Genomic DNA, 15,672 nt, shown 5'->3' with positions numbered 1-15,672 from the left:
CCATGCAGTGATACTTGTACATATCTATGGAGCAAAACTCTATGAGCAAGCCTGTAGGTCTATTTACCATAATGCCGACTGGAGCGCATAACTTAATCTGGCTGCAAAGCTGTCACTCACGTTGAAGGACGTTCTGCATGTGGGAGAAGATGCTCAAGAGGTGTAAATTGGCCTACCCCTCTTAAATCAACAGAGCGATCACAATTTACACCAGCTGAGAATCTTTCCCATGGAATGAAGGGGTCTGCAATAAAAACCTGCTGTCTAGATAAGAAATCTACACTGTAGAGTGGAGAGAAGAGTTTTAGCCTCAGTTTGTAAAGTAGTCTGAGATCCTCCAGGGGAAAGATTTTATATGTATGGAAGATTGTAACTCTACTGTGTTCAAAGGAGAATTCATCTGGATTTAGGAAGCAAAGGGAACTTGGGACCTTGCAAGAATCGCTTCTCTGACTACTGAAATCCACCCAACTGTTTGGCAGCTGTTGGAAAGGTGATGTTGTCCAGTGGATAGAGCATGGGACTGGGACTCAGGAGATCTTGGTCCTATTCCTGGCTGTGCCTCTGGCTTTCTCAGTGACCTTGGGCAAGTCACATCCCTGCTCCGTGCCTCAGTTTCCCTATCTGTAAGATGGGGATAATGATGCTTACCTCTTTTATAAAATGCTTTGAGATCTACTCAGGAAAAGTTCTGTATAAGAGCTAAATATTATTATTAATAGTGTACAGCAGCACTGAAATGCACTCCTCTAGGATTCAAGATCACTCAACACCTCATAGGACATGCTCAGCATCTTACAGTTCAGAACCTAAATCTGTAGGAAAGTCCTGCTCCTATTAAAGTCAATAGGTGGTTGGACATTGACTTCATTGGGAAGAGGAGCAGGGTATCAGTGAGAACAGAATTTGCCCTGTTATTCCAGTGGATATATGCAGTTTACCTTATTGAAGTGAAAGACAAGTTGTTCTTGAAGGTACAGCCTATACATTTAATGAAATAGAAGAAATATCCCGGAGGACATAGCTGTTTTTTCTTACAGAAAAAAATGACAGATTATTGTTGAATCTGAAAAATGAATGCCAGAGAAGTAAAAATCTAACTTCAGGGGACCTTTTTATCTATCTATTTTTAAACGCATTTTAACATCTTGTGTAGTTTAATTAAAAATACATTTTAGCACCAGAGTAGCCAAATTCTCATGTTGCCAATCTTTCCTTTTAAAAAAAATATTCTGCTCAACATTTTGAATGTATTACAAATTCATTGTTTTCCCTTCTCTCATCAATGTATTCTGTTTTTCATTTTCATTCTCTTTTGTTAATCTTTCCAAATAACTTTTAAGTGGTCCTCCATCTATTTAGCTAAATGAATTCATTCCACAGATACTCATTATTTTGAGAATGATTTATGCAAGTACTATTAGCTAGATTGTCCCTTGTTTGAAGGCTTTTCTGTAATCAGAAAAACCCAGATTTGAGTTAGCTAGAATTAGATCCAGTAAAAATAATATTACATAAAGCACTCAGGACCTTCTAGTTGACTTCATATCTGTAATGCCAGCTTAATACGTATAAAATATAGAACTCTTTCTGACTATGGGAATGACCAAATGATCTCATTTTGACTTCAGAAAAATTGCAGTGTCAAACCCCTGAAGTCAAGTACAGAATTGTTTTTCTTCAGCTTTTTTGAAGTGACCCTTGCAACTCTATGAAAACGGACTGTGAAATCATGTGCATTCAAAGAATAAGGCATAAACTTCACTACATTGGTTTATTTGCTGTCTTGATTTCACCGGACAGAACCAATCTATTGGCACCAAGCACGTTTTGTAGACTTAAGAAAACACTTTTGTAATTGCTGTAGTAGCAGAGGACATGTGGTATAGTGGTAAGAGCTGGGAACTGGGGGTCAGAATGGTTGGGTCCAATTCTCAGCTTTCTTTGCGACCTTGGGGAAGTCAGCTTGATTCTTATCTGGTCATGGTGTTAGTCCTGATTTAAATGATTGTAACAGAGCAGAACTCAGCCTTAGTTTACCAGTCTGGATATACGTCTTCTCACTTAAAAATCTGCAGGTTGTTGTGAAGCTCAGATGATGTTTAATAGCCTTGGATGAAAGGTGCTGGACAAGGTCAAAGCAAGAGAGTTAAACATGTTTTTTTTTCCCTTAAGGAAAATCTCAGAGACAATTGACAATTCTTTATAAAGTTCTACCATAACTTTATGTTTTAAAATGGGAAAAATACTACTAAGCAAACTATTTGATTCCAAATAACTACAGTCTGTTTCAAGAGGCAAGGTTAAATGACTTCAATTAATATGTTGCCTGTAATTATAGGTAGAGAGGGCTGGATCCTTTGCTGTTGTGAATCGGCTATGCCAATTTCCACCAGCTGAGCTTCTAGCCCTACATTTTTGCTGACAACTGTATCAAGTGCTGACTGCTTTGTTCCCCTGAGATGGTTTATTTTCCACATGGTGGAGCCCAGTGCCACTGTCTTCTTGATATTCATGCATCTCAAACGCCAGCAAGGACAGAATCCGCCCAAACCCCCTCTCAGAACTGCTTCTGCATGGATGCTTATGTGCACTGGTGATGGTACTATCTATGTTTCACATCCTCGCTCTGCACTGCATGCAGACTGAAATTCACCCGCCTGAACGCCAGCGTATGACTGTTTATTAAGGCCAGCTAAGAGCATTACACATCTCATTGAATTCGGCCATGATATCACAAGCCAAGTGCTTGTCCGTTTTATACGTGTGTATCCTAAACTCAGCATCAAGCTCCACAAGCCTGATGGTTCATTAATGAGACACCAGAAGCCAACTTCTGCTCTCAGTTGCACTGCTGTAAATCTGGAGTGATTTGATCACAGTCATTAGTTACAATGGGGGTAAATCTGGATTAAATGAGGGGAGAATTTGGCCTACTCTTCCTCACCACTGTGTGTGGATTTAACTGGGGGAAGCAAACAGTTTTGCCACCAACACAAAAAAATCTCTTTATCAGCTACTGACTTTGGAACTAATCCAACTCCCTTTTTTAAGTGAAAGGCAAAAATCCCCTTGGGATCAGGATTGGGCCCATTATTTCCAAGGCTTATTCAAATCCTCCAGGTACACATAATAGTGCATAGCCCTTGCCATTGCTGTATAGAGTTTTATTAGTCCCTCAATACGGCAACAGGTTAAAACCTTCAAAATGTCAAACTCAACATGCTCTGTCGGGCTATGGAAATGTTTTCTAAAGGATTGTGATAGTGATATATGTGATAGTCTCTACCTGCCAAAGGACAGGGAATACCTTTGAAGGTGGCTGGCCCTCATGCTTTCATGGAAGATGCACTTAAATAGAAAGTCCATGAAATGGAACGGTTTTTCTTTTGGGAGACCCACACGAACGGCTTGAGCTACTCAGCTCTTCTAGATTGGGCTTCATTTCTCCATATTTCCTCTTTAGTAAAGCTCCAGGGGAGGCCATTTTCTCACCCAAAGCAGAGGGCGATTTACAACAGGAAAACAATGTGCTTAGACTAGCATCATCCCAGTCAAATACAACTCTTCCCTTTCCAGGTGGTAGTTTATTGTTTGCCCTAGTCAGTTTGTAAAAACGTGGGGAAACTCCAAGTGCAGTCTGTTTCTGTTTGTTTCCCTTTATGTCAGAGCATTGTCTGCTCAATAATAAAGTCACCTAATACGGTCCATCGCAACCTGCAAACATCTAATCAAACAGCCCTTGAAAAGTGGGCATCTGTGTATAAAACCAGCTCTAGCTAGCTCCGTTAGGGTTGGCTCTTTCTAATTTGAAGCCTTCACGTCCTCCCTTTTCAATCAATTCCCAGTTGTTAATCATGAAGAATAGCACAGGGAACTGCATTTGCAAATTGAATGTGGTGGTATATAATGAACTCATCCTTTAAAAGATTCCAGTTGAGGGGAATGCATCAGGCTAAGAGCTTTTTATTTCTGCTATTCCCTTCCCCCCACCTTACAGCCACATATTGTTCACGCAATTTGAAATAACTCCAAAGAATAAAAACTTCTTAGACAGAGTGGGTAAGGGACAGTGCTTCTAACAACTTTGGGTATCTGTTCGTTGTGATCCCTCAAAGTTAAGCCCTTGGAGGAGATTAGCTACTTAGCTAAAAGCATTGCAATTTATTAAAATGCCTACTCCTCCAACCTCGCTTTATATATTTATTTTTTTTAAAACATGGAGTGAATTAATTCCCACCTTGGCGTGAGAGCTGTAAAACAAAGGGCTGGGCACTTCTTCTGTCTCTTCACATTGCAGGATTTAAAAATAATAATAATAATAAAAATCTCCCCTTGTTATAAGCATCACCCTCTCCAGGCTATTAAATGAATCCGGAACCATCTTTACGGAAACAGACAGACGCTTATTAAAAGCAGGAGGTGCCCGAATGACCTCCTTACGGGAGAGGAGGCAGTGTTGTGAAGACAGCAAGGGCAGCATGCCAGGAAAAGTCAACCCCCCCAGCCCTCCACAGGCACCGGCCTGGCCGTAGTTCTCCAATACGAATATCAGTCAGGGATATCATAACTAAAGGATAATTGGATAGAGTTAATATCACTATCGACGCTCCCCTCTCCCGAAATGTGCTTCTCCTTCCAGTGACGCGGCCTGATTCCCCTCTGCCGGGCACCGCCGGGGGGCGGATTCGGAACGGATTCGAAGTCAACCCATTTACACGGGGAGGGGAGAAACGCTGGCCCAACTCCGGAGGGAGAAGCCTGCGGGGGGGCCCTCTCCGAAGTCCGGCTGGTGGCTCGCCGCCGAGGCAGGATCTGGTTTAAGCCCTTTGACACCAGCTCCGACGCCGGCAGCCGCGGCGCACTTCGCGTCCCGGCGGCTCCACGTGTGACCGCGAGGGGGAACAAAGGCCGGCGGTGAGCCGCACCTGCAGCTCCCCCAGGCAGCCGGGCGCGCCGGGTCCCTTCCCCGCACATCCCCCGGTGCTCGGAGCGGAACGCGCCGGAGACACGCAGGGTCCGGGGGCTGCCTCCGCCTCCGCCTCCCCTCCCCGCCCCTCCGCTTTTCTCCTCCCCTCGCGGCTGCCTCCCTCGCCGGCAAATCCGAAGTTTCCTGTTCGCACGGGCGAGGCGAAGCTTCGCCAAGAAGCGGCGCGGCGGGGCTGGTGGCGGCGGCGGCTTCCTCCGTGCCCGGGGATTTCTTACTCGGGCCGGGAGTGGGGAGATTCCCTGCACCCCCCCCCCCCCCAAAACCTCCACCCAGTCCGGCGTCAACCCCGCTCCGCGGCTGGATTTACAAAGGGGCCAGTCCGGCTCGGCTCCCCCCGGCCAAACCCACCTCCCCCCCCCCCCCCAGCTCCTTGCAGCCGGAGTCCGGGAAAGTGGATTCCTGCCTGGGCTCATGTGAACGCGAAGTCCCGGCTATGCTGGGGGGAAGCCAAGCATCCGCGAAACTCAGGTAAGCAGCAGCTCCCCCCCCCCCCGCCCCCCAAGAAAGGCACCTGCCGCCCCCGTTAACCATCCCCGCTGGGAGCGGCCCCCCTCCAGCCCGGGCAGCGCGGGCGGGTGCTGGCAGGGGGTTGAGTCCCCTGCCTTGTGTCTGTCTGGTTGGGTTTTTTTTGGAAGGGGGCTCAGGCCTCCGCCCAGGACCCTGACAAAGTTGGCTGGGGTGGGGCTGGGAGAGGCAGGTCCATGGCCGGGATTAGTCACTGTCACCCCCAGCCCGGTTACAGCTGGAGGGGGGGGGCGGTGTCTTTAGCCCCCGCCAGGGGCGAGTTCAGTCGGGGGACCCCATTTCCCTCTTTTTCCAACAGCGGGGTGCAGGTGGGAGCTCAGCGGGGAGGATAAAACCCAGGCCAGCCCTGATCGCCTCTGTCTCCCTTCTGTCCCCTTCCAGCTTCTCCCTTCTCTCTCTCCCCCTTTCTCTTCTTTTCCTCCTCCTCCTCCTTCTAGCTTCTCCCTTCTCTCTCTCTCTCGCCTCTTTTCCTGCTTCTCCTTCTATCTTTTCTCCCCCTCTCTACTTTCACTCACTTGGATTTACCACTGCTTGGACCTTCCCCTCCCCATGGCTTCTCTCATCCAGGTAGATAGGGCACCCCACCCTTGCCCTGCAGTCCCCAGGGGGGACACGATGCCCGAGTGACCTTGTCTCCTGCTCCTTGTCCTGCAGGTCCCGGCTGCTATCATGACTGATGGCGAGAGGAGAGAGCCCTTCCAGCCGCTGGCGAGCGATGAAGTCCGGGTGCCCATAGCCTCCCTCCCCAGCCAGGCAGCCCAGCCAGGGGAGGACGAGGATGTACTCAGCGCCTGCAAGTCGATCCAGGGTAGCCTGGGCTCTGGAGGCTCCTCTGCCCGGGATCCAGCCCAGGAGGAGGAGGAACTGGTCCCTTACCCGGCCCTGGCGCCCACCGTGTTCTTCTGCCTCAAGCAAACCACCCGGCCACGCAGCTGGTGCCTCAAACTGGTCTGTAACCCATATCCTTCCTGGTCTGTAACCTGCCAAGCCTGGGGCTTGGGGTGTCCTGGCTGCATGGTGTTGCTGGGGGTTTCCCTCTGCCCCTCACCCTCGAGGGCCATCTGTGTCCAGCACCTGGCGTTGGGGTTTCTGGCAGTGCTGGGAGAACCCCGCTTGGTTTGGTTTGTTTTTCTGAATGCATCAGGTTCCTCTCTTGGAGTAACTCAGCTAACTCCGTGCAGTCAGGGATGATTACAGCAGACAGAGAAGCATGGCAGGCTGCAGCCTTTAAAGGGAATCTAACTTTAGGGCAAGTTGGAAGTCACTTGGTTTGTGGATCCTTGAGGAAGAGACCTGCAGGGATCCTGGTTGATCTAGCAGGAATTGGTTTGAGGAGCAGGTTCTAGCCTCTTTGGCCTAGGATTGAATGCCGTGTTGTTAGAGGTGTGCCTTTCTGAGCGAAGTGAGCTTCTTTCACCTTGTGCTACGTTGAGTGCTCTCTGCTACCCTGCAGGGAAAGAAGCAGCAGCAGTGGCTCATATCAGACCTGGGATTTTCGCTTCTCTTCTTTTGTTCTGATTATTTGTTGTACTGCCATAGAACCCAAAGGCCTCAAGCAAAATCAGCACACGTGTCCCGTTTAATAGGTCTGGCATTAAATTAAGGTTGTCCCAGTCCTGCTACTGTGTAGGAAGCATTAAAATACACTTTAAGCTAAAAATAAATAAATAAATAAAGCCCCAGTAAAATTCAAGAAGAAAAACCGTCCAAGAAAACACCCATGGCTTTGTGCACTTTAAGCCTTTTCTTGGATGCAAATAGAAAACAAGCCTGATGGGAGGAAATGAGTGAAAGCTAATTCATTTTGGGGCCTGCAAAAGAACCCCAATACGATCAGAATTCCTTAAACTTTACTTATTTGTCCTGGAGGGGCAGAAAAGAGCAAAGTTTAAAGACATCCCTTTATTTGTGTTAAAAGCTGTGGGGAATTTGAGACCAGAAGTAACCCTTTAACTGTTTATATAAGAGATCTGAGAGTGCATGTGTGTTACTTCATACTAGAAAATGAAACATATTTAAATTGGTTTTGAGAAGCTTGGTTCACGCATGCTTTTTCACTCTGCGTTCTGAAAGCTTCCTTTTGATTTTTATTCTTTATTTTATTCTTTTTATTCTGTATTATTTTATTCACAACTGGGAATGGGGAAAGGGCAAATAACCCCCTCCTCTTCCCCAGATGCACCACTCCAAGTTCATCCCCCCCCCCCCCCCCCCCCCCCCCCACACACACACACACACACACTCAATTTTTTTAAAAAAGCAACGTGTTCTTAGTTGTGACAACTAGAAAATTGAATTTCAGTGGCAATGCAAGAGAAGGCTTGTATGAAAGCAGAGTTGTCAGTCTGTCTTGATCATCTTCAGGAATTGAGCTTTTAGCTTTGCTGCACATGTAAACGTGTCATGTAGGTAGCGCTGACATTGTGCAGATAATTAATGCTTACATATTCTTGATACCTGCCAGTAGGTTGCTGCCTGTATCCTGCCGTTGCTATTATAAGCATTATTTATTAATATGGTTATTATTGATTTAGCTTTAGTTAACCAATGAAACCAGTATGCAACTGAGATCACTTTTTTCCTCAGTAACAAACCATCTCATATGCCGTCGTTTGAAGGAATTACACATTCCTTTTCAGAAAGCTGCTATCATCGGTTATTAAGAGAAATGCTTGGAGCGAAAACCCACAAACTTTATAGCCCTGATTCTCCTCTCACTTACACTAGCTTTACACCAACTGTTATCTTAAATAAGGATACTGCTGCTTTGAACGGAGGTGACAGCAGAATGGGGCCGTATAGCTATTAAAATAGAAAAGTGAAAATAAAACAAAGTAATGGCTTTTTCATTGATGATTTTAGCTGCATAAATGTTAAATATATATGATGATTCCACACCAAGAAATGTAATAAAACCCATGTTCAAGGGTGGCCTTTTTTCTTTTTATATCTAAGTTGTACAGTGAGTTGAAATATTCCCCCCCCCCCCCATCTCCCCTCCGAAGTTATCATGTTTCAATTTTATGGAGTGAAGGGGGGCGGGGGGGTAAACCCTCTCTTCAGATTCAAGGAATATCTTTGTCCTTTTATATTACATATCAGAATGATAATCCCAAAATCCAATAAACAGCATTGACAAATTAACCTGCAGCTCTGAAAAAAGAAACCTACATCTTCCTTATATGAGTGAGTCTTATGTCGTAGTGTCTTCTTTGGAACAGTAATCGCATTCAAGCCATTGTATAGCATTACTGTTCTTTATTCATCAATAGAGCCTGATTTTTTTCCTCAACTTTTCTCTAATCTTTCAATTGTATTTATAGGAAACAAAATTCCCTTACCAAATTATCTGTATGACATAAATAGTAGACTTAGATGGATAGTTATGATGTTTGACTAGTAATGAGGCAAAGTCTAATAAAAACAATGTAAGGTTTATGCTATAGTGTATTACCAGTTGAATTGGTGAGGGGGAAACTTTATTTTAACAGAACAGTGTTTACAACATGTAAAATGGTAACAAGTTTTAAATCTGTACTGGAATTTCTCTAGCTTTCACTGTTTCCAGTTGCTGGCAGTTTCATTCTATGTAATGAAAGTAATCTTTAAATCCTGACTCTAACTTTCTTAAAGATAGAGGGAGGAATAACATTTATTGATGACCGTGTCACTGCAGATATTTGGCTGGGCTTTGTCAAGCACTGTAGAAGTTGGTAAATGAAACATGCCCCTGAAACAATGCTCCATCCAAATTACTGTACTGATCTCTAAGGATTGTATGCATTTCAAATCACATTCAGTTGAAGGTCAAGCAGCTTTGGAAGGAATGCTGCCAAAGCATTTCTGTGAAACTTAAAAAGCAGCTAGACAGACAGACAGATGGCTGAGGGGAGTGCATGGGTAGATGGAACAAGGGCCCAGCACTCAGTAAGCACCTGTTTTGGAAAAACTTACCTCGAAAGAAATGTCAGATTCACAGAAGTGGTGTCTAACCAGGTATGCAATTTGTGTGACTCTCCATGCCTACCGAAGTGTGACTCCATAAACCACAATAATGAGCTGCTTTGCATTCAAGGTTCCCTTTATTATGAGAAGAAGAGAAGTCTCTTTACGTTCTTTTAAAGGTCCAGTGGGAATAGCTTGGCTGAAGTGCCATGTCACCTAGGATGCAGTATCCCCTTAAGCAAAGGAGTATGTTTCATAATTAGGTTACGCTTTTCCTTGAAGCAAAACTAGTTCTTTGTTCAGTTTGTCTGAGACAGTGATTTATTTGTAGGGGAAAAAAACCAGGGAAGCACTTTCCTCACCAAATTATCTGTTCATTGACTCTAAATATGTAATGACCCAGGGAATTTATGTGTCTATCCAGGCAAGCAATGCAGCTTGGGAAGGTGCATTTATTTTATCCTCTGATTTTTTCTGTAATTGCATTATCATTTGCTGATAGGGTGACCAGATGTCCTGATTTTATAGGGAAAGTCCCACTATTTGGAGCTTTGCTTTATAAAGATGCCTATTACCCCCCCACCTCCTGTCCCAATTTTTCACGCTTGCTGTCTGGTCACCCTATTTGCTGAATATATTCTGCTAAGAATTCTTTGTCCAAGCTGGCGTGTTGGAGACCTGTGTGTGGCTCCCCGCACAGCTCAGCGAAGGAATTTCACCAACATGCCACTGGGCTGGGAGGGAACTATACTCGTCCAGCAACCCGCAAATGAGTTCTTTTTAAATGAAGGCATCTTATTATGTTTTAATGTTCATTTCCTCTGCAAATGAATCCCCTTCTTCTATTACAGAGCAGACCCTTCCTTTCTTGCAGTGCAGGCTAGGCTTCCTCTCAGAGGATCCAGTACAGCGCCCACTAATCAGTGGGAATCCTTCCACTAATGTCCAGCGAGTGCTCAGTCAAGCACCACATAAACAGTGTGTTCCATGTATTTATTTGGATCTGTACTGATAACACCAAATGCTTCTGCAGATCAGGAAGATTTAATGAGCCCAAAGTGTGGGCAGACTTCTGACTTAGTGAAACCTTTGTCACTCTAGCTCAATTTAGCCATGAAACCAGCCCAACAGCTCGGAATATTTGTGGATAGCCTGGATCTATGACCTACAGCAGGTGTAAGTCCTAAGTATATGGTCCAAAAACATGACCTGCTTCTGTGGTTTAAGCAGAAGGGGTTACCACAGGGCTTACCAATAGCTAAAAAAAGATTTTGCGTGGTTTTCTATGTCAGACAGGTGTGCATAGGATCAGTTACTGCAGGGGTCGAAGGTCAGACATTCTGAACATGTCTGGCAGGAGGCATGTGCCTCCTGGAAATGTCTGTGAATTGTATAAAAACTGGGGTAATGTGTAGTGGGCAGTTAATAGATGCCACATTTGGGAGGGTGTTCTTTGTTTTGTTTGTTTTTAAGTGGTGGTTGTAGATTCTGCAAGAAAACAGGAGTAAGGAAGACCCTGCATAGATTCTCCCAAAAGGTTGTATGTTTCTCTGTTAATACATGCTTTGAAGCCTCATGGAATGCAAAAGGTCTGCAAATGAACAATGTTATTGCTATATACAAGACTTAGTCAAACTGCATTAAAGTTTCACCAAAAGAGGGGGAAAAAAACCCATCCCAACTAGATTTATGTTTGATTCACAGTGTGTTCCTATATGGTTGCTTTTTCAGGCTGTTGCTAAATAGCATCATTCTTTTCCTATAGTTTAGCAAGTTATCTTTTGAATATAGGAATAGAGTCCTTTTAAAAAAAACCAGAAACCTTCAATGTTACCTTTCAAATTCTATTTCAACAATAAATTCCTTATATATGATAGCACAAAACCAATAAACAGCATGAAAGGAGCTATTGTGAGTGTGAGCACTGGTTTAAATTTAATCTTTCACTATCATGTCTAAAGGGTTTGTCCCCTCTGTCATTATTGATTTACTTAGTTTTGCTTTTAAAAAAAATATAATTGGAAGCAAACTTACTTATTTCTCTCAGCACTGGATCTCCTACACAGGTTTATTTATAGAGGTCTGTGGGTAGGACCTTTGTGTATGGTAGCATGTCATCTGGTATAGCATAGGGTTAGCTTTTGACTTTTTGTAGGGTTTTTTTTTCCTGGTTCTTATTTACAACAATTAACGGTTCTATAGAAATAATCTGAGTTCATTTTTTTAATGTAGATTTTACCGTTGGTAACATTTCAGTAAAAGATGTGTTGTCACCTTTTGTCAATCTGTGGGTATCTCTGCACTCCGTATCTGAGTGTGGATTTTGACTGTTTCTAAGATTATGGCTGCTGTTGGCTGATGAACGTGTAATAGCTGGACCAGTTTGTGGTGCTAATTTACAGTCAGCGTGGGCCAAGTATGTGACGGACAGCAGTTTAATTTGCTGGAATGTGAAATGCTGACTCTGTGGCAGTCGCTGCCGTGTATGCAACTGAACAGAATATTTGCTCTATCATTGGCTGTAGGAACATACTGTAACTCAACATATAATCCCCAGTAGTAATTAAATCTGTGCATTCTGACAGAAAACTGCCTCAGCTTTCTGGTTCATATGGGTCTGGTGAGACAAGAACAGCTTTTGACAACTGAATAGCTACCATAAAAAGCCCAGTTCTGCTTTCCTAATTCAGAGGAAACCCCCCTTGACTTCATCTCACAAGTGACTAGCAGTGTGATCTTAAAGCCCATTGAAGTCAAATGGACTCCAGTGGGCATTGGGTCAGTCTTTCTGTCTAGGGTACTATATGGGCCCATTATCTTCAAATCTGAGCACCCCACTATCTTTAATGTCCTTTCCCTCACGACACTTGGTTCAAGCCCTAAAATAAGAACACCTGTAGGAGCTTTCCATATAGGCGCTACGGGATCTGGGCCAATGACTGTGGTGCTATTTTGCCTGTTACTTCAGAGCATCCCATAGCATCTAGTTCCTAATGCTTCTTGCAGGAGGGATGCAGAACAGATTGCTTCAGGCACTTTGGCTAGATGCTTTGTTTGGTCTATTTTGAGAAAAGAAAGTGATTGAAGTAAGAATGGAATCAGTTTTGGATGGGAAAAGCATGTTTCATTCAAGGAGATTCAACTCATTCACTCATGAAAGGCTCAAGGCGTGGCCTCCATCTCCCAGCCATCCTCACAACAGCATCCGATTGTTTGGGTTTGATTTAAGAAGTTTGCAGCGAGGCCACGTTCACCAGTGTTTTCTGACAGGTGCCATGAATTTGTGGGTCTTAGCTCCTCATCCCACTCTTGTTATGAACAGTGGTTACTATGGACTCTGTGATACACAACCATATACATGTGTTCTAACGACATAATTGTTTAGCCTATATTGTAACATTTTAGTTGAGGCATGAATAGACAGACTTGTCAATTTACAGGCGTTTAAGCCCAAACTTCAGGGTGTGTGTGTGTGTGTGTGTGTCTGTCTGTATGTTTGCTTTTTAGAGACCGTTGTATCAGCCTTGATGGGCTGTGTCATGAAATCTTTACTCCGCTTTTAGCCTGTTCTTGTTAAGTCTAAACTCCTGCTGTAAGCCGCCTTCCTGCGTAACACCTGAATCAGAATTTGCCTGAAGTAAATATTGACATGTAATTCAAATAAAATATTTAATATGCACTAGAAGAAACCATCATTTAACAAATGTGTTTAAGGGCCGCCTAACCCTGTTGGCCAGATGAATCTCCACTTTTTAAATGAATTATTTTCAGTGGTCTTACATCAAGAAAGGATGGGCTGTATATAACTATTCAATAAGTAATTTTTTTAATATCCGAGAGGTGCATTTTAATATGGCTAAATATAAATGTATACACCTGGGAACAAACAGTATAGGCCATACTTAAAGGATGGGGGACTCTAGCCTGAAAAAGTCATGATGCATAATCAGCAGAACATGAGCTCCCAGAATGACTCTGTGGCCAAAATAGCTAATGCAACCCTCAGATGCATAAACAGGGGTAACTCGAACAGGAGTAGAAAGGTTATTTGACCTCTGTGTTTGTGTGACTGCTGTGGAATCATTGTTCAGTCACACCTCTCAGATCCATTGTTTTAGGCTTTTTGCAGACTCTCACGGGTGTCAGTTTAAAAGCGGCTCATATTTTGAGATAATATTTGTAACCATAAGGGCTGGAAACTTTTTTTTTTTTTTTTTAAATGAAAGCTGAAATTCTGGATCATGGCTTTGCAGCAAAGAGTGAAATTCTGTGACTGTGGAATACGCTGGGCCATGAATGTAGTGAACACAGATATCCGTGTTGTGCTGGTGTGTAAGAATAAAAAAGGGAAATTTATTATTAAAAAAAAAAAAAGTGTAATTGACAAGACTGTTTTCATTATTCAAGTTGAGTGAAGTGCACCAAGTAAACCAGGGGCATACATAATGAAAATTAAATTAGAGCTTTAATATTATTTTGGTATTAAACACAAGAGGTATTGTTAATAACCCAAGTAAAGTTTTTCTTTTAAATATATGGGTCTCAATTCATTCCTGGTAGAACTTCATTGTAGTGAAGATGATTATGGATTTTATGACCTTAACAATAGTCTCTTCTCTTTGCTTAATGGATGTTTAATTTCAGTACAAGGCCATTGCAGAGCTCACCACAGTTATGCATCTGTAGTCAGTAAAGACCTAAACCCAAATTGCAAGAGGTACTGTTGATCGGTATTCATTGGGAAATGAATGTAGGAAACGTCTACATATCTCCCCAGTTTCCCTTAATCTGGTCAGCACTATTATTTCCAAAGAGACCAATTCACCCAACAATTAAAACAATACCACCCCACACACAATAGTCACAATATATACGATCTCATCAGAGAAATTAAATTTAATCTGTTACATGTTTTTTTCACTAGCTTTTGAAATTGTTCTCTGCTAAATTACCTATCAGAAGGCGATTTATAGAGAGTTCACTGTTACTCCAGGATCTTTTTCAAGGTTACTCCTAATCTTCTTGCTGTAATTGCTCTGTACGTGTGCTTATTATTTTTTCAGTGCATCTGTAATATTTCACATCACTAAACCACCGAACATTTAACTGGCTGCTTGTCAGCCCATGTAGAAAACTAATCCTAAAGGATCTTTTGAAAGTTTTGGAATAACCTTTGGTTTTTCTGCCTCTTTGACTTGGTAGGAACCAATTAATGCTGTCAAGTTTGTTTACAACTGGCTCATATGTGTAAAACATGGTTATGTTTGCTTTTTCCATTATATCCATGGGCCAGATCCTCAGATGGTATACATTGGCACAACATAATTGGTGGGACTACACAAATTTACACCACCCATGGATCTGTGCTCATGGGTCTACTTCATGCATGTATTTTACGTATAGTAGCTATACCTTAAGAAGTTAAAGTCTAAATATTGATTTTAGAAATGGATTGTATGCAGTACTGTCCCAGGTTGGGTATAGATCTTTTCCCAAACATCATACGTTAATTTAATTTAATTTAATTTTCTTAAAGATTTTTTTTTTGGCAGGGTGGGTGAGAGTCACATAGAATTTTTTAAATGAGGATTAGTTTTAAAGTTATAGTCACTGAACTTAGGCAAGGAATCATTAACAGTCATCTAACCACACAGAGTTTGTTACAGGTCTCATTCAGCTATTTTACTCTCTCTCTCTCTCTCGCTATTCAAAGGCTGAAGTTCAAAAGCTATGCCCCTTGAGGTCAATTAGCAATATTCTGATAGACATTATTAGAAGCAGGATCTTAAATTCAGCTGCCATGTGCTATCTAAACTGGACGCCTGATTCACCACTCAGGTTGGAATTACTCCACTGTGGCAATTGGAGTTATAATGGTTTATGATTTTCAGTGAGTGAGTTCTGAATCAGTCCTCTTGTCTTTAAACTACTCCAGAAGCCAAGTGGCATGGAGAATAGCCTATCTCCAATGCCTAATCTTGTTGGCTTTCTACTGGATTATAATTGTGACTCTTGCATCTCCATTCACTTATGCTGGCACAAATCAGGAGTAGCCCCATTGAAATCAATGGGAGCTATAGATGCTCAATGCTTAGTTACTCTTTTTTTCACCACTAAAGTGAAGCTGTGACATATTCCAGCTCTGAATTCATACCCTGGGTGCCTCCAAACCATACACTGAAAGCCTTTGCCACTGACATTAAAACTCATGC

General features: G+C 43.0%; 1 protein-coding gene across 1 annotated transcript in view; it reads left to right on the top strand.

Moving 5' to 3' along the window:
- Window positions 1–5,354: 5,354 nt before the first annotated feature.
- CACNA1H (calcium voltage-gated channel subunit alpha1 H) overlaps window positions 5,355–15,672 on the top strand; it is a 429,314-nt gene continuing 418,996 nt past the window's right edge. Inside the window, exons 1-2 of the mRNA XM_067534310.1 lie at window positions 5,355–5,458; window positions 6,170–6,474. Of these exons, the coding sequence (XP_067390411.1) occupies window positions 6,185–6,474 (290 nt within the window). The 5' untranslated portion in view covers window positions 5,355–5,458; window positions 6,170–6,184. The remainder of the gene's footprint in view (window positions 5,459–6,169; window positions 6,475–15,672) is intronic.

Source organism: Emydura macquarii, unplaced genomic scaffold, assembly GCF_026122565.2.
Source record: "Emydura macquarii macquarii isolate MOO-44397 ecotype Brisbane River unplaced genomic scaffold, CSIRO-AGI_Emac_v2 contig_3390, whole genome shotgun sequence".
In the NCBI taxonomy this organism is placed as follows: domain Eukaryota; kingdom Metazoa; phylum Chordata; order Testudines; family Chelidae; genus Emydura; species Emydura macquarii.
Note: the sequence above shows the minus strand (reverse complement) of the source record. Positions and strands in the feature narration are given on the sequence as shown.